The 23323-nt window shown below is 44.4% G+C and overlaps 1 protein-coding gene across 1 annotated transcript; it reads right to left on the bottom strand.

Annotated features, from left to right (window-relative positions):
• On the bottom strand, positions 1-22472 carry SH2D1B (SH2 domain containing 1B). The gene is made up of 4 exons (XM_032318519.1): positions 22191-22472; positions 6770-6833; positions 4622-4787; positions 1-3047 (listed from the first exon to the last, which is right to left on the bottom strand). Exons 1-4 carry the CDS (start codon positions 22352-22354, stop codon positions 3010-3012), a joined length of 432 nt encoding a protein of 143 aa, XP_032174410.1. The 5' UTR covers positions 22355-22472; the 3' UTR covers positions 1-3009.
• Between the last annotated feature and the right edge of the window lie 851 nt (positions 22473-23323).

Raw genomic sequence — 23323 nt, 5'->3', positions numbered from 1 at the left:
TGAAGTGGGAAAACGACTTTAATATGTATGGAAAAATACAAAGTTGGAAATACCTCTTACCATACACAAAGGTTGACCCTGGATTCAACCCTCATTCAAGAAGCACTTATGGAACACCACTATGTGTGAAGGGCTTTTCTCATTCCTGGGAATGTGTCCGTGAAAAAAATACAGAAGCCCTTGCCAGCACTAAAACCTTAACTGCAGAGGGTAAATGTATAAAAGCCAGTAAATGAAAATGTAAACTTTTTTTTTTTTCTTCAGGATCTTGGAGTGGGGAAGGGTTTCTTAAACAAGAGTCAAAAAGCACTTGATGGGTTTGGTGACGGCATAATTAAACATGAACACACTGTATGACCATATGGCTCAGAGAAATTCTCTTATATTTCTGTAGGGAGACTCATTCACATTTGCTCCTCATAGTATTGTTTCTGGAACCAACCCCAGTGTTTATCTCATCAGGAAAGGACACTGGAGCTGTGGTGGAAGGACACTATGGACTATACCATGCATCCTTTAAGATACTCGATTACACTCAACAATATAGATGAGGGCCAAACATGGTATTGAGTGAAAAAACTAGTAACACAATGGGAACAAGAGAATATTGTGCATGTAAATATAGAAGATACATATTTACAACCAATGCTGTACATTCTACGAGGGTATACATACATGTCAAGGGCATATATCAAACACTATTGAGCTGCTTCCTATGGGGGAGGGTGTGAGCGTTGGAATGAGAATTAGGGACAAAGTGAATAAAGATGAAACAAAACAGAAGAAAGGTCTTGTATGGATTGATGGTGATAATGAGTTAAAAACTAAGGAAACTGACTAACTCAATTCTCCATACTTGAGTCTAGAAGAAAGACAGGGGAGACATTCCCACCGCAATTGTGGAAAGATGGCGGTAGGATCCAGTGGTCCCTAAATTGGAAGGTACTTAGCAGGCAGGCAGTCTGATTTCTGCATCTCTCCCGTATTCTTGGAAAAGATCACCCTCCACTAGACTACAACAGAGGGTAGGCTATTCATGGGAAAAGGCTCTCGTGGGCTCAGAGTTCCTTCTGATGCATGGCCAACGTCACCCTCCCCTAAACACCCAGCCACTGGTGTGAGTTCTGCCGCCTGGTACCGTACCTTCTGTCACAGAAGAGCGCCCCAGATGCTCAACGCACCTGCTGTTGTGGTTTGTCACGTCTTCCCTCTTCCAGTCCCACGTGCCCAGATTTTTCAGCTGTTCTTCCTGCAACCTGTTCAGGGTCTCCTAAAAAGTCTCAGTGATTTACCACATGACATCAACTTCAGCTACTGCATGTGCCTTGTTCGTCTGAGAAGTGTGCTGAAGTCCCGCTGGGGACCAGGCATCTCGTAAGGCACTATCATGGGAGCTCAGAAAAAGGAAACCACTTTTGTCAGGGTTATGACTGAAAGGTCTTGAACTAAGAGTCTTGTTCTACTGGATTTTGAAATATTTAAAGCTCATATAGATCTCTGTTATCCAGAATGAGAGCCTACATTTTATATATTGATTTATTCAGTCATCTGTCCAAGAAATAAATATATTTTCATTGGCACTGAATATATTTCCTGTCCCAAAGATTCCTGTGGACTCTGGAGACTGAACATGCTTCTTTGTACCACGGATATGGAATCAAAGACCGGGGACCCAACCCTGGGGAGCAAGCTTGCTTCCAGTCTCCCTTACTGAAACAACTAGAAGGATTTGCCTCCCTTGGGCTCTCTGAATATGGTGGCTGCATTTCACTTCTTCCTGCTTGGTAGCAGCTATGGATTTCTGTGGCCCAAGAAATCAAGATGGCTCCCACTTTGGGACGCCAACCACAATGTCTGTTCATGTTGTCTGGAAATCTAGAGTTCCTCTCTTTAATAATTTTGGTAGATAAGTCCAGTAGGGTAAAATGAATCACCATAGTTTGAAGATGGGTCAAAGAATGGGCATAGAATCTGGAACATTCCACATTAATCAGCTCTTCGTTAAAATTTTTAACTAGAAGAAAAATGCGAAGGACTTAGAACAAATTCAACAAGTCCTTTGGGACTGTGTTTTCAGTCAAAATCCTGTAAACGGGCACAGCTCTACACAGCACAAGTTTCCATGCTGGGGAATACAAGGGAGTCCCCACTGGGTTTTGTTGGCACTTAAAACTAGTTGGGAACAGGAACCACACAAAGGAGAATATCTTTTAAATCCCCACAGATATCACTGCGGTACTGAATTATATCCATGCTGCTCCAGTGGTTGGTGCACAAATGAAACTGGACAAAACCAGGGAGGAAGTGTCTCTGTGCACATGTCTGGCAGGAAAATCAAGATTAGGAGAAGGAGAAGAGCTAGAATGGCAGGGGAGAAGGGCAGTTGGGAGGTCAGTGCCCCTCCATGACCGACAGGACAGGCAGGAGCAGAGACCATGTTGGCTGTCTGGGAGGCTGGGACTCAGAGCTCTTAACCCTTCCCGTGTCCACCTCCATGACCCCAGGACCCCTCCACTCCACCCAACACATCCAGGCTCTGCAGAGAGGTAGGAACATGAATTTGTTTTCCACATGAAGAAGTGGAGACCCCAGACAGGGCTAGAGTTTTCTTCAAAGTCACATAGCCACAGGACTGGGACTCAGGCTCCTAATGCATGGCCAATTGTACTCTCTTTTGTGCCTGGTTTGCAGGAGGGTGTCAACCATGATGTCATGTCATCTCTAATAAGTTAAGGAGAATAGGTTCAGGCTGTCCTATTCCAAGCAAGAAGCGTGAGGGGAGGGAAGGAGTTTCAAAGCTGCTCATGGTGTATGCATACGAGGCTGGGACGTGGGGACCGATTTCTCTGAGGCTGGTAGACAGACTGTCCTCAGTCACCCAGACCAGGAGAGTCTGAATTGTCCCCTAGAGCTCAGTCTTCCAGATCTACACCTGCAGGAGAAGTAGGGTTGCCGATGAGAGCTGTCACCCCATCTCTTCTCTAATTGCTTTGCTCAGTCTCCTTGTCTTCAAGGCAAGACCTCCACATAGTCGCTGTTACTGTTCTCTGGGGGGAAAAGCAGAAGACCAGCCATGAGGTTCACCACCTAGGAGTCACACGGACCAACCTCACTCAAGGGAAAGAAGCCCTCTTCCCCCGGCACAGGATGACTCGTTGCCACATCAAAGTGACATCTTCAGGGGCAGATGTATTGCAGGGAGTTTTCCTGGCAAAATAGGGGGTCTCTCGGTAAGTTTAGGCATCCAGATCCGCTGCAGTTGCCCCCACTCACCTGCAGGAAACCTGTGTCTCCCTCTGAGAGAGAACAGCTGAAGCTTATTCTAAGGACGCCAAGGGAAGGGGAAGAAGCCAGCGAGCTGAGGAGAGGATGTCTCCCCTTTACCTACCAGGGCTAATCAAGCATGGGCAGCCAGGGTGGTAAGACTCCCGCCCAGTTCTTAGGAAAGAACTTAAAAGTACTCTCCTCTTGGCATTCGTGGCTCATTTATCATTGCTGGACAGGTACGAGCACTGCCCCCACCAGCCTCGGCAGCTCATCCGGGTGTTCCTAAGGGCTGGGGCGCATGATGTTGCTGCCCCCTCTGTGCTTTTGTTCCTGTAAGTTTTGGTGGAACATGGCCATGGGATTGCACCTGTAGCTAAATCTATAGGAAGTGACCTTGTGTGTATGTGGGGGTGCAGTCCTTGGGGGCGGCAGGAGGCTGAGCGGCAAAGGAGGGGTTGTTATTTCCATCACTAAAAACCCACGCTCAGTTTTGCTGGGAGGTGAGAAGCTTGCTGACGGTCCGTGGAGTGACTTAAGCAGACGGAGTAGAGTGTGGGGTGATTGCAGGCTTCCTGGAACTCTGCCCTTCGCCCTTCTCCCTAGCTAGTGTGTCCCCCCACCCCCAGGGACAACTGAAATCCCTTTGCTTTGGAATCAGACCATTCACGCCACCATGGGAAAACCCGAGTAAACCGTAAATGTCTTAGGAAACCTGTGTTCGATTTAAACCACGTTGTAACTACAGATACTAGAGATGGTTTTCTGAGGGCAGGTAAGGGGTGCAGGTAAGCAATTGTGGCTGCTAGTGATACAGTTTGAGGGGCCTCCGCGTGGATTCTCTGCCCTCTGATTTACTGGCCATCTCTCATTTTCCTCCATGGCTTAATTCCGTTAGGGATATATCTGAAATAATTTGTCCCCTAATACTAAATAAATGAATGCTCAGCAAATATTGAGCAAAACGTAACCGTATGAGCCTTGGGGAGGGCAGCGAAGCAATGTTCTCGTTGGAAAAATTTGCCGGCTTGTCCATCTGTTCCCAAGCCTGTGGGTCACTCAGGGTCACAGGATGAGCTTGAGGTCAGCTCTCCCAGAATGCCCTGGGGACCACTCTCACTCTCCTGACTAGCCAAGCAGAATGCTGCGTGCTTTGGCCACCTGCCGGGCTCAAAGACACTGCTCCCCAACAAGATCGACATTGCTTCGTGGTGGGTGAAGCTTTTAGAGATAAAACAACAGAACATGGTGTATATCTGCATAAATTCTACAAAGTCGGCCAGTGGAAGAAATGGAACTGACCCCATGCCAGAGTTTTCACCATAAATACTATCAACCCCCATGTCAGAGTTTTTACCGTAAATACTATCCAACTGTATCTGTGACCTTCTCCATCGCGGGCGGGAGCTGGCTTGCTTTATCGGATGTCTAAGTTGAACCACCAGCCCTTGATTTGGTTTCTCAAAGGTGGAAATCAATTCCTTTAGGTTTGAAAAGAGCATCTGGGGAGCACCTTCCACAGTCTGCCAAGATACAAGGAGGAGATCGCTTGTCACCGTCCTCTGTGTGTGCAACGTGACACTTCTCCCAGCAGCGGTCTGAGCCCTCAGAGCAGGGCTGCCTCTGGGCTTGCAGACTGAAAACCAGCAGTGGGCAGTTCCTGCTTAAGAGTTCACACCAATAGAAATACACAGAAACCTTTGTTTTGGAGCCCGGCCCCGACTGGAGCTACTGGATTCATCAAGGGAACCCACCTGGGTCTGCAGTACTGAGCGAGCCCCCACCCTTGGTAAGTGTGTCTGGGACAGTTCTTAGAGCTGTCCTGTGGATGGCCGCCCTCTGGGAGCGGATGTCAGTTGCGTGCCTGGTTTTCTCAATGATCACGGGGGTTCTCATACAGCTCCATGTCAGTCTGTAGAGAGGGGTGGAAGCCAGAAGGTTCTCGGACAGGTGGTGTGGTTAACCTCCATCAGACACGCTGGTGACACTGAAGTCGGCTGCAGGGAGGTTCCATATAAGGTCATCACTTCAACCCTCAGGACTGGTTCCAAGTGCACTGCTACCCCTCCAAGCAATGCCCCGTGTCCGAGTGATAGCTGATTCCTATGCCTCTCCATTTTGTCCAACAAGAGACAAAACGGTGTATTAAGGAATCATCACAATTTCCCAAAGCATGCACGACAAAAGAAAGAGTTTATACGTTGCTTTTTAGAAAACATTTTATGTTGAAATAGTTTCAGACTTGAAGTTGAAAAAATACTTAAAAAAATTTTATACATATCCTTCACCCACACCCCCAATTTTTAAAAAATTTTTTTTATTTTATTAATTTTTTTTTTTTTTTTTTTTTTTTTTTTGGACAGAGAGAGCACAAGCAGGAGAAGGGGCAGGCTCGATCCCAGGACTCTGAGATCATGACCTCCTGAGCCGAAGGCAGACACTTAACCGACTGAGCCACCCAGGCACCCCTCACACTCCAAATGTTAACGTTTATATTGTACATATTTGCTTTTCATTTTCTTTTTTTAAATGTACACGTGCATACATGTACAAATATAGGGGTGCATAGACATATTCTTTTTAAAAAATATTTTGAGATTAAGTGTGGACATGATAAGTCTTTAACCCTGAAGATGTCAGTATTTCCCAAAAAGCAAGAACATTCCATATCCACACTAGAGTGATTAAAATGAGGAAATTAATCTTGATGTAGTTCTACATGCTAATCTACAGACCTTATTCAAATTTTGTCAGTTGCCTCAATAATGTCTTTCGTAAGAAAAGAAAAATTACACACACACCGACATGTAGATATACTTATATGTGTGTGTGTGTGCGTTCTTTGTGTTTGGGGATCATGGTATATTCTAATTTCTTTTCGATTTGACAACAAACGTTAGTATATTGAAGATTCAGAGAAATCCGGCAGTGAAAAGTCTGGTTAACCTCATCTCCAAGTGTTTCAAAAATATTATTTCAGGATCCACCGTTAGTAAAGACTCAGGTAATCTTATTATATTCTACTTCCTAAGCCAGAGATATCATTTCAAAACAGAAAGTGTTTTCTGCTTAATTCTCAATAAACCAGAAAAATTAAAGAAACCCCTAAGGCTGCCCATGGACTGATGCTTCCCTATGCGTTTTCATAGCCCGTGGAGCTCGCTCGTCTTCTCCGCGCTCAGACTCCTCCTCACCTTCCCGTTCCAGCCTGCCCTGGTCCCTCTGTCATCCGCTCACTGGAGTGGCCTCTCCTTTAGTCCAGGTTGGTGCATTTGACCCCTGGGAAATCCAGGGTCTACACATCTGCATAATAGTCTTGAATAGTCAAAAATTCTGCCCATTTCCCTCAGAGAAAGACAAAGTTTACTACAGATCTGACTCAACTCTATGTTGCTTCCCTTTTTACAATGCCTCTCCATGGCCACGTCTCAGGTTCTAGAGATGATCTCAGGTTCTCCCCCAATCTTTCATAACTGCTGTTAGAAGAGTTCTCGTATGTTCTTACCTGTATATTGTAAAACCCACGTCCGTCTTTGAAGATTCGATATGTGTAGACAAAATTTTTAAACCTGTGGAAAGATGACTGTGTGAATTGTCATGTTCTCATATGCAAAACCAGGTCACCTCTACCTACAACTCTATTTTCCGTGCAATGCTTTTGGCACTCTTGGGTCCCCCAAAGCAACTGATCATTTTCAGGCATTCTCATCTGTGGGAATTTGAAAGAGAAAAAGACTTGGAAACGGGGACCTTTATTCTGATGATGGAAGTCTGGGCTTGTAGCAAAGAGGGTTTGGAGAGAGAATTTACTATTTCCATGGTCTTGGTATTCTCTCTAGTTTTTTTCACTCAGCTCTAAGTTGATACAACATAAAAACACCATTGAACCATTCCTGTATTGCTTACTAAATGACATGACCTTGAACTTGATGGAGCCGGTTAGTGTTAATTAAAACAGAGAATGTTGCGAATTTTGCCCAAGGAAATGATATATTGTGTTCTTGTTCTTCATTGGCACCCCTGGTTAAGTAATCTAACCAGAATCTAGATAATAGACCCAATCTAGCAAGTTCCAAAGCACAACACAGCATACATACATTACCATATTTCTCCAATTCCAAGACGCCATTAGTTGTAAGGGATCAATTTAACAATAGCTTCCCAGGAGGAACATGCATGCATTCAATGTCTCTGTCAACTGTTTAACATGTTCTGATTCCCCAGAAATATTGAAGTGTAAAAAAAGAAAAGACACTAACATGAGGCTCAGATTACCTAATGATCCGCCCATGACTCCCCACGCACCCCCCTCCCCAGGGCTTGCATCTATACCAAAGAATCATTAGTCTGAATTGGAAATTTAGAAACAACTTAGAGCTTTTAGGTACAGAAGATTTGATCACTTGTTGCCTGGAGGCTTTGACAATTGACTTCAAACCCCCATCCTTTTTGTGGGGGTTCCCGACGCCAGAATAAGCCAGTGGGTGTCCCCAAGTCACATTGCAAACAACAAAACATTTCACATGAGTCCTTATCCACATGGAAGAGGCCTCAGAAACTTCTTTCCACAGTGATATCATTCCAATAGAGATCCAAGCGAGGTCCACACATTGCATTTGGCTGATCACATAGTTTTTTGAAACCCAACTATCATGTGTTTAATTCTTAAATGACTTCATTTTTAGTTACATCCTTGTCTTATCAACTAAGAAAATCTGCACCAGAGGAGTATGGAAGACTAAAACCAACGGAGCTTCTATTATTAACCAGTCCAAAAGCCATTTACTTCAAGTTCTAAAGACAGACATTGCTCAAATATCATTTTATTTATTTATTTATTTGAGAGAGAGAGAGAGAGAGAGAGAGAGAGCACAAGCAGGGAGTGCAGCAGGCAGAGGGAGAAGCAGGCTTGCCCCTGAGCAGGGAGCCTAAAGTGGGGCTCGATCCTAGGACCCGGGGATCATGACCCAAGTTGAAAGCAGATGCTTAACTGACTGAGCTGCCCAGGTGCCCCAAATATGATCTTTTTCTTTGCAAAGCATTTAAAATGAAATTAAAAAAAAAAAAAAAAAACAAGCCACGTTGCAACAGTGCTTGACAAAGAAATGGATTTATTGAACTTGTGATACCTACATGTCTTTATTTTGGAATGTTTAGGGGAAAAGAAAATTCAATCAGAGATTATATAGCAGTGAGATGAGTATCTACTTCATAGGGCTATAGTGGCATTGGGTAAACATAGAAATTTATTTTTAATTTCCCTTGTTACAGTTATTATTTAAAATTATAAAATTTGTAAAAGAAACGGTGTTTTTCAGCATGCATTTGTACTAAACATTTATAAAAAGACCCAGCTTACCCTAGGTCTTCACCCCATCACCAGGGGTAACAGGGGGCCCTCCCTGACCAATGCTCGCAGTCTTGCCTCCACTGTGCCTCGAACCTCCGGGCTCCGCTCAGCCGCTCAGCCCCTGCTGTCATCATTAGAGGAAGTCCAGTCTTGCAGGTCATGTTCTCTAAACATCCCTGTCACCTTCTTGCTCTAAGAGCAACTGGCTCTGCGCCAAGATACAGCCTCCCCTGTCCCATCTACAAGGCTGCTTCTTTCTCCCGAAGCCCCCTCCCTGCAGGGCCTGGAGGGGAGGCCAGTTTTCTTGTTGTTGGGGCTTTTCTGGGCTGTTGTCCTCCTGCCTCCAAACCCAGTACTTTCCACGGAATTAGGTGATGTTGCCTACCACCCCTCTCTGCTGCGGCGTCTCCTGCCCTGGCTTGTTGCCACTCGTTTCTCTAGGCTCCAGCTCTTAGCTCACAGTCACTGTCTTCAGAGCTACTCCTGCCTCCATCTCTGGCAACTGCAGTCCGTACGTACACCACCCTTCAGCTCTGCAGGTCCTCAGGTCCTCGAACTTTCTCCTCCAGTGGGCTCATCCTGTACCTACGTCAACCCCTCACTCTGTGTTCACAACCAGGACGGTGGGGCCCAGGGCAAAATGAAAAGAGAAGGCCCCTTGCTAACAAATGGTTAGGGAGCACCTGGGTGGCCCAGTCGGTTAAGCATCTGCCTTTGGCTTGGGTCATAAACCCAGGGTCCTGGGATCAAGCCCCATGGTGGGCTCCCGGCTCAGCAAGAAATCAGCTCAGCTCTGCTTCTCCCTCTGCCCCTCCCCCCATGCTTGCTCACTTTCTCAAATAGATAAAATCTAAAAAAAAAAGGATGTACTTAAAAAACAAAACAACCCCCACACCCCCATAATGTTTAGAAATTTCCAGATGGTGATAGCAGAGTATTGAAGCCCTGTGAATGCTGGCTCTGGGCAACGGCATGGGTTGTACGTCCTGAACGCAGCCCTGCTTATAACTTTGAGCTTGTGGTTGCCCGTACCTGCAACCTTTTCCTGCTGTGAATGTCACACATCCCACTCTCTGGCCCCCACTCCCAGGTCCTTTCCTCCCTTCACTGACCCCATCCGTCCCTCGACCCCAGAGCCTCTGGTCCTCTGGCCTGACCACCTTCCACTGTTCTCGCTCGCCTGTCCTCGTTCTGTTGGCGTGCTGACCGGTCTCACTTTCAGTTCGAATCGCCCCAGGCCTCCAGGCAATCACTGACATCTCCGCTCCCTCAGCCGTGAGTGTACACGGCCCCCTTTCTTCAGAAACCCGGAATACCTCACTTCACCGATGACTTCCCAGAGATTCAAGCAATCAGAAGAGCATTCCCAGACTCTGAGCTGCCACAGCTTTTGTCCTGGGCGCTCAGATCCTCAGCCCTCACAACCACGCACAAGCATTGCATGCCACTCTCTGGAGCTAATCCCTCTTCCACTGAAGGCTGCCCATCGTCATCTGCTCAAGGACTTAGTTCTGGCAATTTCTTCCTCTCTCTCTCTGGTGTCATTAATTATTTTTCTTTATCCAACAGCCAGGGTGGCCCTTACTCAAACATACGAATCAGTTGTTTTTTGACTTATAGAGCTTTATTAACTTTTCCCACTTGTTCAAAAGACGTCCCCATACAGATAAATAGCATAAATATTTGTAATCTACTTGCAATCCATATGCCTTTGATTTTAGCATAAAGTATTTTGTCATTGATTCTTATTTCATCTAATGTTTAATAAATGCCTTTAAGTTGTGTGCCCCCAAAAACGTGAGTCAAGTCACGTCCCTCCCTTGCACAAAAATATGCTTGATTTTTTTTTTTAAGTTTTCTTTAAGAGATTACCTGTAAGTGATCTCTACGCCCAACATAGGACTCAAACTCATAACCCTGAGATCAAGAGTTGTATAGTCTTCCAACTGAGCCAGACAGGCACCCCAAATCTGGTCAATTTCAAATAAGAAAAATAAGAATGGTGTGTGTGTCTGTCTGTCTGTGTGTCTGTGTGTGTGGCAGATGGCAGGCGGTGTTTCTGTATCAACGGGTCTCAAATCTTATAAAGCTATAATTAAGACAGTGAGAAGAGTTCCAGGGCAGAAAAGATATTAATGGGATAACACAGAGAGCCCAGAAACAGACCCATACCTGACTGAAAACTTGGTATATGACACAGCTGACACAGCAGATCAGTGAGGAGGGATGGACTATTTATTTGTTAAATGGGGATGGTAATGTCTTAATGTGGAAATAAATAAAATTGGATCCCTATTTCACATTCTGGTTGAAAACAAAACAGTGAGCTCAGGAGAAGGAAGTGTAAGCGAACAACTTCATGACCTTGAATTAAGGAAGGAGCTCTTACATCACCAAAAGTACGAGCCCTAAGAAAAGATTAATAAACTCAGTCTGTTAAAATTAAAGCTTCCAATTATCAAAATGTATTATTAACAGAGTGAGAAAGTCCACAGATGGGGAGAAATCACCACAACGCTACTGTATGAGAAGAACATTAATGTACCTTTTAAAAAAGGGTGATGAAATGTCCAATGAACACATGAAGAGAGGTCTTCCTTCTCTATCAATCAGGGAAATACAAATTAAACCACAATTAGATATCATTTCATACCAGATTGGCAAAGACATGAGAGTTTACTCATGGAAGATATTGGCCGTGATGTGAAGCTATCGAAGGTTCTATGCACAACTAAGGGGGACGTAATTAGATACTAATGTCTTGGGGAACAATTTGGCAAAGTTTACGAAAGCTGAAATGCATACAACCTGTAAGCCCAAATGTGCAGTTTTTGAGACTGGTAATATTGGCACAAAAGTGGCAGTGCCAAAATTATATTCTTTATTAAAAAAGCAAAGATCACAGAAACTAAAGATTTAATAGCTTAAAACAGCTTTACAATCTAGAAAATTATAAATATAAAGTATTAAGTAAAAGTATACATTAATGAAAATACATAAGATAAATAGATATTTTCTAATATAAGCTATCATTAGATTAGATTCTTTGGGGTACCTGGGGGGCTCAGTCAGCTCAGCATCTGGCTCTGGCTTTCAGCTCAGGTAGTGATCTCAGAGTCTGGGACTGGAGCCCCATGGCAGGCTCTGAGCTCAGCGCAGAAGCGGCTTAAGATTCCGCCCTCTCTCCGTCTCCCACTGCTCCTTCCCCACCTCTCTTTCCCTCAAATTAATAAATAAAATTAATTAACGGACATACAAAAACCAACCACTCCACAGGCTCCAAACCTTATTACATTTTCACTGACAGTGAAAAATTCAAAGTAAAATGGGTCTTTTTAGTATAATTTTGATGTGAAAGAAGGGAAGGAGAGAGGTAGGGATGACGGGGGGGGGGGGGGGGGGAGGCAGGGAGGGAAAGTGAACCAGTGGTCCTCACTGAGTTCTGAGGGCTTTCCATGCGCTGGAGAAGCATTGTTTGTTGATAAGGTTTGGGGAAGGCTAAGGATGCAGAGTTTAAGCTCACTGAATACTTTCCTCTGATTTGTTTACCTTCAAGCAACCTCATCCCTTGTCCTGCCACTTGGGAAAAAAAATCTGTTTTGAAACTTCTGGATCATTATAGAAGTTGGTGTCTTTTTACTGAGAGCAGAGTTTGCCACTTGAGCCATTCGTAATGTCAGTGGTTACGTCTCTAAGATTCTCCATGCCCACAGGCCGCTCTGAAAGGGTCTTTATCCAAACATAAACACAAAAAACAAATAGTTGAAAAGGCCTCACTGTAATTCTAGCGTAGCTGACAGTGTTATCTTAGTTCCAGGCGTACCGTACAGTGAGTCAACACTTCTGTGTTGTCACCGTGTGTCACCCGTGTGTCACCGGGTGGTCATCACAAGAGCGCCCCTTCATCCGCATCACCTGGGGACTGTCCCCCCCACCCCCCCATCTCCCCTCTGGTGACCAGCAGTGCGTTCTCTCGAGTGAAGAGCCTGTTTCTTGGTGTGTCTCTTCCTTCCCTTTGTTCGTTTGTTTTGTTTCCTAACTTCCACATCAGAGTGAAATGGAACCGTATGCCCGCAAGATCGGGTGCAGATAATTCATACCAACTTCAGCTGTGCTCGTTCTGGTTGAGTAAACAGCTTGTGATGTCTCCCTGGAATGGATACCAACGAGAGGCGTGAACTCTGGCGCGTGTAACTATACGGATGAATCTCAAAGTAATTACTCTGGGTTCGGACTAAAAGGGCTACTACTTTATGATTTGGTTTACGTTACAAATTCTGGAAAATATGTAGGAATCTATAGGGCCAGAAAGTAGATGATGCTGTGTTGGGGCCTTGGCAGGTGGTGTGGGAGGGAAGTTCACAAAGGGGCACTAGGGTGTTTTGGGAGGTGATGGAAATGTTCATTATTTGGGCTATGGTGGTGGTTTCATGAGTGCAGGCAAATGTTAAAATTCATCAAATTGTACACTTTTATTTTATATCGATGATTCCTCAATAAAGCTATAAAGACCATGGCATAAAAAGGTATATGAATAGAATTTATATTTGCTCTAATATAGAAACCAAATTTAAGTCCATTTTACATACATGATTCTCACTGTTTTCACGGTTCATCTTGACGTTAGGGAGAAAACAAATAATTCCTCTATTTGCTGTTGAGGCCTTAGTAAATATGCCGTGGCTTGACCTCCAGCGGGAGAGTGACCCACGGTGAGGACGGCTCTGGGCAGGACAACAGGAAAGAGGTCCAGACGGGCACTCAATTATTTCTAAGGTTTATAATACTTGGTGTATTGAGATACCTGCTTTCTTGGCTATCCCGTGGAAATCTTCAACGTCATTTAAACGTGAGAAATACACAGGGCTTATAAAGCCCATTTAAAAATCTTTGGCATAACCTTTTAGTTGAGATGGAAATTTTCAGCTGGAGAAGATCAGAATAGGGGCGCCGGGGTGGCTCTGTCACTTAAGCGTCTGCCTTTGGCTCAGGTCACGATCCCAAGGTCTGGGATCGAGTCCTGAATTGGGCTCCCCACTCAGCGGGGATCCTGCTTCTCCCTCTTCCTCTGCCCCTCCCCTTGCTTGTGCTCTCTCTCTCTCAATCTCAAATAAATAAATAAATAAATAATAAATAAATAAAATATTTTAAAAAGAAAGAAAAGGCCAGAATGCAGCTTTTCTGAGCTTCTGCCTGCCTTTGAATTGCTTTACTCTTTCCAGTGGGGCTTAGCCTTACAAAAGGCCACCATGCAAGGCTCTGTTCAGGGGTCTCGGTGTCCTCCATTCATGACGAGTCCACAACTAGCAGACGACCTCACGTTGTCACCAGTGAGGCAGGGAAACTTCTTCACATTCAAGAAGTGAAGTCTTTTAAAGTCTTTAAACCAGACTTTAAAAGGTGAAATCTTTTAAAGTCTTTAAGCCAGACTTTAAAAGGTCAGTTGAAGGAAATGCAACTGTCGGCCCTATGATGACAACTAGGTAGTCTGTATTTCTCTGGGCCCTGACGCAAGTGTGAAACACGCATCAATAAAAAGTGTTTTAAGACTTTTGACTTCCGGCCTTCTCGCTCGTTTTGATTGAACTGTGCCTTGGCACAACCTTTTATGCCGCTAATTGGTGAAGGTGTGTTAAAATGTTAAAAATTCTAGGATTTTGGGATGCCTGGGTGGCTCAGTTGGTTAAGCAGCTGCCTTCGGCTCAGGTCATGATCCCAGCGTCCTGCAATCGAGTCCTACATCGGGCTCCTTGCTCGGCAGGGAGCCTGCTTCTCTCTCTGACCCTGCCTGCCACTCTGTCTGCCTGTGCTCACTCTCATTCTCTCTCTCTCTCTGACAACTAAATAAAATAAAATCTTTAAAAAAAAAAAATCTAGGATTTTATCCTAAGGAGAGAATTGGGCAAACTTGCAAAGATGTATGCACAAAAATGTTAACTATCTCAAGTTCCATTGGGTCCATCGGACTGAAGTGCAAATAACCTAAATGTATGGTTATGTACCAGTTATGACAGATCCCAGCAATAAAATAGTGAGCGATCACAAAAAGATGATGTGTATTGGCTTTCTTTGACGATACCAACAATGCACTGACAAAAAAATTTCGCAAACCGTCGCATGTAATAAATCAGGGGCGAAGACAACAGTCTGGAGGTGCGTATACTGAAATATTAGAAATGGTCGTTTTCATGTGGTGAAACCGAGAACATTTCTGCTTTCTTTTGGTGGCTCTTTTTTGGACCTTTCCCTACCACGGATTTTTCTAAAATAATAAAAACGTTTGAAACATCTTTTTCTCCATGAGCTCTAGAGTCTTTCCAAAGATCTCAGAATCTGAGAGACCCCCCTCCGCAGGGATCTCCCACTCCGCCTTCCTGTTGCTGTGTCCTCCCGAGGGAGGGAGGACCTGCGGCCCCCCCCCCCACCTGCGGCCTGCTGCTGGCTACAGAAAGTCCCCCTGGCCCTCAGGCCCACAGCTCTGGCCCTCGAATCTCCCCACATCTACTCCGTTTTGACTCTACTGATTCTAGAGGCAGCCCCAGTTTCAGCTTCACACTCACCAAGTCACACTGCAGAGAGAGTGGTTTGGCACGTTGGTGTTTTCTATCAGGCTCTGCGATCAAGTCACATTTCCTGTCCACATTTACCACAGAGCTTTCTGTTCAATACTATCTGCTGCTGGGCCAACTCTACGCATGACTTTATTTCTAAACTTCCCCCTAATGTTTTTGTTTAGGTCTGGGAAAGCACGGGCGTTGGGATGTTGCCATCTGAACGCAGCGAAGAAGACGGGGCCGCCCAGGTTCTGGAAGCAGAGTGGCAGGACCCCACAGATCAGGGTCTGCTGCCAAGCCCTCAAGTCCTCTGCTTGGGTGCGTCATAACACAGTTCCAGGGTCACAACCTTGAACATATTCCAGCGGCCCTGGGGACATCGGTAAGAGGGGTCATAATGACATACTGCCAAGTTAGGCTTGGACAATTGTTTAATAAGAAGCTCCTGTTTCTTTCCCCACAAAATAGGGATAATGTCACCTATTAGAAACGGCTTTGCAAAGAGTCAATGAGATAAGGAATGCGACCTGCTGACCAGAGTTTGGCTCAGAGGAACGCACCTTCATGGTGGCTCTGAATGCACAGATTCAGAAAAGTAGGCTACGTCTGGTGTTGCACACCACTTTGCCTTTGCTCACATAAGGTTGTGCATCGAAGTATGGATTGCTCTGTGTGACCTTTCCTGTACCCACCTTGCAAGAGCCTCTCTGTCCTTCCCTGTATCATGACCCTATTTGGTTTTCATCATCTTGTTTCCTCTTGCTGAAATGCATGTGCATGAGGGCAAGCCCGATGCCTGTCGCATTTATCACTATTTCACCAGTGCCTGGAACCGTGTCTGCAGCACAAGAGGTGCTTGGTGAATGCTCACTAAGTGAATACCTACAGGTACTATTATTCATCTCCAGGTCCCAGTTCTGTCCAGGCTCTCCGCAGCTCACCGAGTGAGTCCTCCCTGCTCTCAGTCCCTGTACGCCCCGACGCGAGTGAAGTCATCTGCATGTGCTCTATGGTATCTTTTTTTCCCCATTAATTTCTTTATTTTCCCAACTAGGCTTTGAGCTATGTTGAAGGCACCAATCAAGTGCCTAGCATAGTGCCTGGCATATAAGAAACTTTCAATATTTGTTGAACCACTAGAATCTAGTTCAATTCGTTGTTTAATTAGTGGAACAACTAAGTCTGTACCGAGCTGTGTGATCATTTCACAAGGATCGTGCTAAGGTCCATTTTGATGGGAGCCATTTGACCTGAGCCTTAAGCCTGGCGGACCTGAAACGTGTCTGCCTTTCAGGGACATGGGCAGGGAAGAGGGCGAGGCCTGGTTATGGGCAGATGGCCCCCAAATATGTATTCCTCCCTCTTCATTTGATTTTTTAACTATTTTTCACCTTCCTTGGTGACTTGCGCTTTAGAAGAACACATAAGCTGGGCTGATACTCCACAAAATAGTTGAAAAGAGAATTCCAGTAGAGACTACCCACCCTGAGGTCTAGATCAGGGTCTCCTGTCTTTATGATATCTCTTGCAACTTCTTTTCCCATTCCGGCTGCTTGCCTCGCCATTGCTAATTCCTCACCATCTCCCACTGGGAGACACAACGACAGCCATCTGTCCCCTTTGGTGCATCCTCCATACATCAGATTGCGTCCTTAAATCTCCCATTGGGACTTTGGAGGGTTCTAGTCTTGTCAAATGCCTGCTTGGGAAGCAGCTACATCTCCCCGCTGTCTATGGACCCATTCTTCTCAGACCCGATAATATTAGTCCAAACCTACTTTTCCAAAAGCTGGTTTCCAAGCTACCTTTTGGGAACCCTGTATGATTCATGCGTGCTTTCAAACGTCCTGCCTCTAGACCTCTGTTCCTGCTCCTTTCCCTCCCTGACATGCCTTCTATCCCATTTCCATGTGCTCAAATCTTACCACACTTCCAGGTCCCAGCTCAAATACCATCTCCTAAGAAGACTCTCTTGCTCATATTTTCTCTCCAATTTGTATAAAACTGTCTCTTCCTAAATTTATATTTTACTCTTTTTAAATTGATTTACATGCTTTGGATCTCCTTGGGGAAAAAAAAAAATGCAGGTTCCCTATTGAAATTCCCCCTGGCTCCTAGCACAGCGTTTGAAGAGATTAGCAGGGATTCACTACTTTTTTGTACACTTTTTTTTTCATTACAAAAGTCATAAATGCACAAAAAAAACATTTAAACAGTGTAAAGTTATCAAATGAATACCTGCGCCACTTCTCCCCCAAGTCACTCTTTCTCAATTTCCTAGCTGTAACCACTGTTGCAAGTCTCTTACATACCTCCTAGAAATTGTGTTAAGAATATGCAAGGATCGGGCACCTGGGTGGCTCAGTGGGTTAAGCCGCTGCCTTCAGCTCAGGTCATGATCTCAGGGTCCTGGGATCAAGTCCCACATCGGGCTCTCTGCTCAGCAGGGAGCCTGCTTTCTCCTCTCTCTCTCTCTCTGCCTACTTGTGATCTCTCTCTGTCAAATAAATAATTAAAAATCTTAAAAAAAAAAAAAGAATATGCAAGGATCCAGGCATACTTTTTTTTTTTTTTACACAAATGGGATCACGTTTTACATCTTGCCCTTTTCTTACCATAGACATTAGAGTTTTTTTCATACCATATATGGATTTACCCAATCTTATTAATCAATTTGCACATTCTCATGCTGTCATAAGTAAGATAAAGTGGGCTATTATAAGGTCATATAAGATAAATGTTTTTTAAAAAATCTTTTAAAGTAATCTCTAGACTTGGAGTGCCTGGATGGCTAGTCAGTTAAGTGTCTGCCTTCAGCTCAGGACTCTGATCCCAGAGTCCTAGGATCAAGCCCCATGTTGGACTCCCTGCTCAGCGGGGTGTCTGCTTCTCCCTCTCCCTCTGCTGCTCCCCCTGCTTATGCTTAGTCTCTCTCTCTCTCTCTCTCTCTCTGTCAAATAAATAAATAAAATCTTTCAAAAAAGAAAAACTAATCTCTACGCGCAACAGGGGCTCACATTCACAATTCCAGGATCAAGAGTCGCATGCTCTACCGACTCAGCCAGCCACGGTAGGTTTATTTATTCACTAATACGTGAATTTGGGGTCGAAGGTTACATCCATGAATTTTATATTTGGGTCACATTGCCATTTGAAGAGACTGTGTGTGCCTGTGCGATGGTGTCTGCTTCCTGGCACCCTAACTTTGTCTGAATATTTCCATAGTTTTAATTCTTGCTTATTGAACATTTGAAAAGAGTATCTAATTATTCTTCCAGTTTCTATTTCTCTAGTTACAAGGGAGATCTAGCATTTTTCTTTCTTTCTTTTTCACTTTCTCTTTCCAAGAACCTCCTTCTCTTGTCCTTTCCCTAGTTTTGTTTTGACTTTAAAAAAAAAACACGGATCTGTTTACGAGGTTCACTTGTCTTGTCAGTTTGTTGATAGTCTCTTAAGTTGTTTTTATCACAGTTGTTTTTTTTTTTTTTTTTTTTTTTTTTTTTAATAGTGGTCAGATTCATCAGATTTTTCTTTTTTGGCTTCTGGGCTTTACCTCCTGCCTAGAAAGTCCCTTCTCAACCCCAGGCATATATTTCAAAAGTTCATCATTTCTTCTTAGTACGCATGGTTTCATGTTTTTTAAAAAAATAACTTATGCATTAGAACCACTTCAAATTAATTTACTTCAAGAAGAAAGGCATTCAGGTGTATTTTTTTTTTTCTTTCCGAAATGACCAGTCAAACACCCAACACCATTCATGGTTGTTCAACATCATTGATGAGAAACATGCTTTTAAATCATATGCTAAATTCCAATGTATTGGCCTTATTTCTATCAGACTCTGTATTCTATTCCACTGATCTGTCAGCACCAAACTCCTTTTTGTCTCAAAGTTTTTTTTTTTTTTAAGATTTTATTTATTTATTTGACAAAGACAGCACAAGCAGGAGAAATAGCAGAGAAAGAAAGAGAAGCAGATTCCCCACTGAGCAGGGAGCCAGATACAGGACTTGATCCCAGGACCCTGAGATCATGAGCTGAGCCAAAGGCAGCCGCTTCACCAGCTGAGCCACCCAGGCGCTCCTAAGATTTTATTTTTACATAATCTCCACATGTCAGGCGGGGCTCCAACCTACAAACCCCAAGATCAATAGTCACATGTTCCACTGATTGAGTCAATTAGGCACCCTTAGTTCCTTTTAAAAATAAAAAATATTTTGGGGAACCTGGGGAGCTCAGTGGGTTAAAGCCTCTGCCTTCGGCTCAGGTCGTGATCCCAGGGTCCTGGGATCGAGCCCCATGTCAGGCTCTCTGCTTGGCGGGGAGCCTGCTTCCCCCTCTCTCTCTGCCTGCCTCTCTGCCTACTTGTGATCTCTGTCTGTCAAATAAATAAATAAATAATCTAAAAATAAAAAATATTTTTGGCTATTCTAGCAGGTTCCTTGTGTTCCATGTCCCACCTGAATAAACTTTATAATCCTTGATGAAAACTTTAAAAATTCTGTTAATCTTTTTTACTGGAAACGTACTGAATTTATAGATTAATTGTGGCAAACTTATATGCTTCCAAATTGAGTCCCTAATTTCCTATACATCTTCTAGTGAGTTCCCCAGTAAGTACTGAAGTTTTCTTCCTACAAACCTTACACATTTCATAGTCCTTTATTCCTGAATATTATTATTATTTTTTGCTAATGTCAATGACAAATTTTATTATGTTTTCTCACTGGTTACTGTTTTTTTTTTTTTTTAAGATTTTATTTATTTATTTGACAGACAGAGATCACAAGCAGGCAGAGAGGCAGGCAGAGGGAGAGAGGGGGAGGCAGGCTCCTACTCAGCAGAGAACCCGATGTGGGGCTCGATCCCAGGACCTGGGATCATGACCTGGGCCGAAAGCAGAGGCTTAACCCACTGAGCCACCCAGGTGCCCCTGGTTACTGTTTTTTTTTTAAATGAAAAAGATATTGATCTAAATTTGAATTTTATAAGCAGAAACTGTTAACTGAATGTTCTTAAATTTACTTTTTAAGTTTTTCTTTTCAATTAAATCTTAGATTTCACAGACATAAAATCATGTCAACTGCAAAGAATAATTTTGCCTTTTCCTCTACTATTTTTACTTTTATTTCCTCTGGCTAATTACACTTGCTCATCTCTCATGGAAAATGCTCCCTAGTAGTAATGAGTATCATTGGCTCATTTATGATTTTAGCAGCGATTCCCTTATGCTCTACCCGGCTTTTGGTTAAGAAAGTATCTATCTAGCTTTGTATGACTAAAAGTGTGTAAGTGCATGTGTGCATGTAGATGTGTGTGTATTTAATTGAAAGATGGATGTTGAACTTTATCTAACACCTTTTAAGCAAATTTGAGTGAGTTATTCAGTTTGTCAACTTTGACCTATTAATACCTAATTAAACTATTAATTTACCTAACGTGGAACCATCCTTGACTTCTTGGAATGGACTGAACTTGAACATGGTGTATTTTCTCCTCTGATGTGTTACTGGCTTCTGTTTTGTTAGTAACTTCTTGAAAATGGATATTAATTGAAATTGAAATTGGTCTATAGTTTTCTTTTGTGCCTATGTCCTTATTGGAGAAAAAATAAGTGATTTACCTTCATGCGTAGGAACGGAGGGAAGCCAACAGAGAAAGAAGATAAGCAGCTCCAGCTAAAAATGGGTAAAGAATGTGATTGCGCGACTCTCAAAAGACGAATTACCAACGGCTAAAAAATACATGAAAACACCTTTATCATCCCTGGTAACGTGAAAGTTCCAACTACTAACCCCTTCAGACCACCTTCCTTTTACCTGCATCCCTGGTATCCTACAACAAAGGAAAGGGATCTCTCTGCCTATTCTGTTAGTCACAACAGTCCCTTTTGTCCACACTCTCAGAAGCACTAAAGCATATTTGCAGACATACTTCGGTTTTAATTCCCTTAGCAGGCAGAAAGAAAAATTTTGGTGATCTCTCCAAACAGAGCATTTAAAGATAGTAGGTTCCCACTGATACCTGTTCAAGATTGTTTTCTTTCTTTTTAAATTTAAAAAATTTTAAAAATAAAAATTAAAAATAAAAATTAAAAATAGAAAAATTATTTTTAAAAGATTATTTATTTATTTATTTGACACAGAGAGAGAGAGAGATCACAAGTAGGCAGAGAGGCAGGCAGAGAGAGAGGAGGAAGCAGGCCCCTGCTGAGCAGAGAGCCCAATGCAGGGCTTGATCCCAGAACCCTGGGATCATGACCTGGGCTGAAGGCAGTCACTTAACCAACTGAGCCACCCAGGTCCCCTCCCCACCCCACACCCCTATTTTCTAAATGGGACTAAACAAGCTCCTTTAGCAGAGGGGTTCTTGAACTTCATACAGAACTCTTTGGAAATGCCAGATTCATTTTAACACAAGCAAGTCGTTGGAGAAATCCGGGTCTGCTTCTTCATCTAGAAAATGCTTATGCCGGCACCGATAGACTTTAAGAAGGATAAAAGGAAATGATGCACCTTGAAGCTCTTTACGAACCTAACACAATTTTGTGTTGAAATCATATGTATGAAATCACACCGTATTTCATCAAGTATGAAATCATACTGTAAGTGTGACAGGCAGAACCGGCAGAACATACGCGAACACTTCATCTCTCAGATACAAATTTCATGGAGGACATCGAGCCTTTTCCACAGCAACTGAGCTGACCTGTGCAGGCGCCTTCTCTCTCTCCCCCTCATCTTCATGCTTCCTGAAGCCCTTCCCTTGGTTGCTATCCTGCTGCCCCCCCGTCCTGCCCTGCTGCAGAGGGTCCTGCTGGGGTTTTGCTCCAGGGAGAGAAGGGCAGGTGGCCGAGCTGGGACAGACCGGTCCTCGCACGCTCGCCCAGCAGCGCCTCACTTTATCTCATTCTGCTCATTGGGGCCGCAAGGTCAGAGCGCAGGACAACTTCTTTTGTGTTCAGCTATCAGGACCACACTCGGGGTAAGGCTCGGAATGTGTGGAAGTTGAGACTACTCACGAGACACAGAGGCACAGGACTCCCGGCACGGACTCGCTGTCCCTTATCAGGAAGTTGCCGTCCACCCTGTCCTGCAGCAGCAGGGTCTCACAGTCTTTCTTGGACAGAGGGCCGTGGTAATAGGGCAGATCCACGGCGAGCCTGCTGGGAGCCCTGTAATCCATCCCCAAGTTCAGGGCCGGCTCCAAGGAGGGAACTGGAGGAAGGGGCCTCAGGGAGCCTGGGGGAGCTGCTGTTCCGCTGGCCGGTAGGCGCGAGATGAGGCGGTTCTGCAGGACTCAGAGAGTTTTGCAAGATTCAGGAAGTGAGAAGGGTGGGGTGATGAAGTGACCACACAAGTCAGCCTGTAAATGACCCTAGTGTGATTCACAGACGTATGTGAGAGCAGTTAGAGCCGCAGTATCCTCCGCGATGTGGACGGCGGCGGATGAAGGGCGGACGCCGAGCTGCCTGGGCTGCAGCCCCGTATAGCACCATAAATCCATGTTTTAGCTCCTCTGCTGCTGGTGTTCCTTTCAGAGAGCGCCCCACTGCTTTTTGCTGTGGTGGATGCCCATGGCCTGCTGAAGCGGCCTCTGATTGTGCTAAACTTAGAGCAGGTGCTAGAGAAGTGCACAGAGGCTGGATGAGTAACGGAGCAGTTGGAAAGGTAGGACTTCCGCAGGTTGAATGGCAAGAGCGATGGGAGATGTTCCTTTCCCAAAATGGGAAGAGAAAGCAACTGAGCATAATGGGGGAGGACAGCCTGTCCCTGGCTGAGGCTCCCAGCCATGGATGAGCAAAGGCTGCTGCTAACATCTTCCGGCCTTGTGCTTTTGGGGGAAGGAGCCGGTGCCGGTGGGAGGGATATCTGAGTATGCAAAATTTGTTCAGGGATGCACCTCTTGGTGGAAGAAAAGAGTACAGGAATGTTGGTTTGAATATCCTCAGATCCTTTGAAGTTCCCATTTTGGAGGGCAGAAGTGATGTGTCCCCATGAAGAAAGACCAAGAAGAGTTTGCCCAGCCAGAGACACTGAGCCCTTTTTAGACAAGCTGGCATGGATGAGAAATCCTTTTCCTCCCCTTTCTTTTCTTCTTTCCTTCCTTCCTTCCTTCCCTCCTTCCTTCCTGAACCTTTTCTACCAAGATAGA

The sequence above is a fragment of the Mustela erminea genome, chromosome 17, assembly GCF_009829155.1.
Source record: "Mustela erminea isolate mMusErm1 chromosome 17, mMusErm1.Pri, whole genome shotgun sequence".
NCBI lineage: Eukaryota > Metazoa > Chordata > Mammalia > Carnivora > Mustelidae > Mustela > Mustela erminea.
Note: the sequence above shows the minus strand (reverse complement) of the source record. Positions and strands in the feature narration are given on the sequence as shown.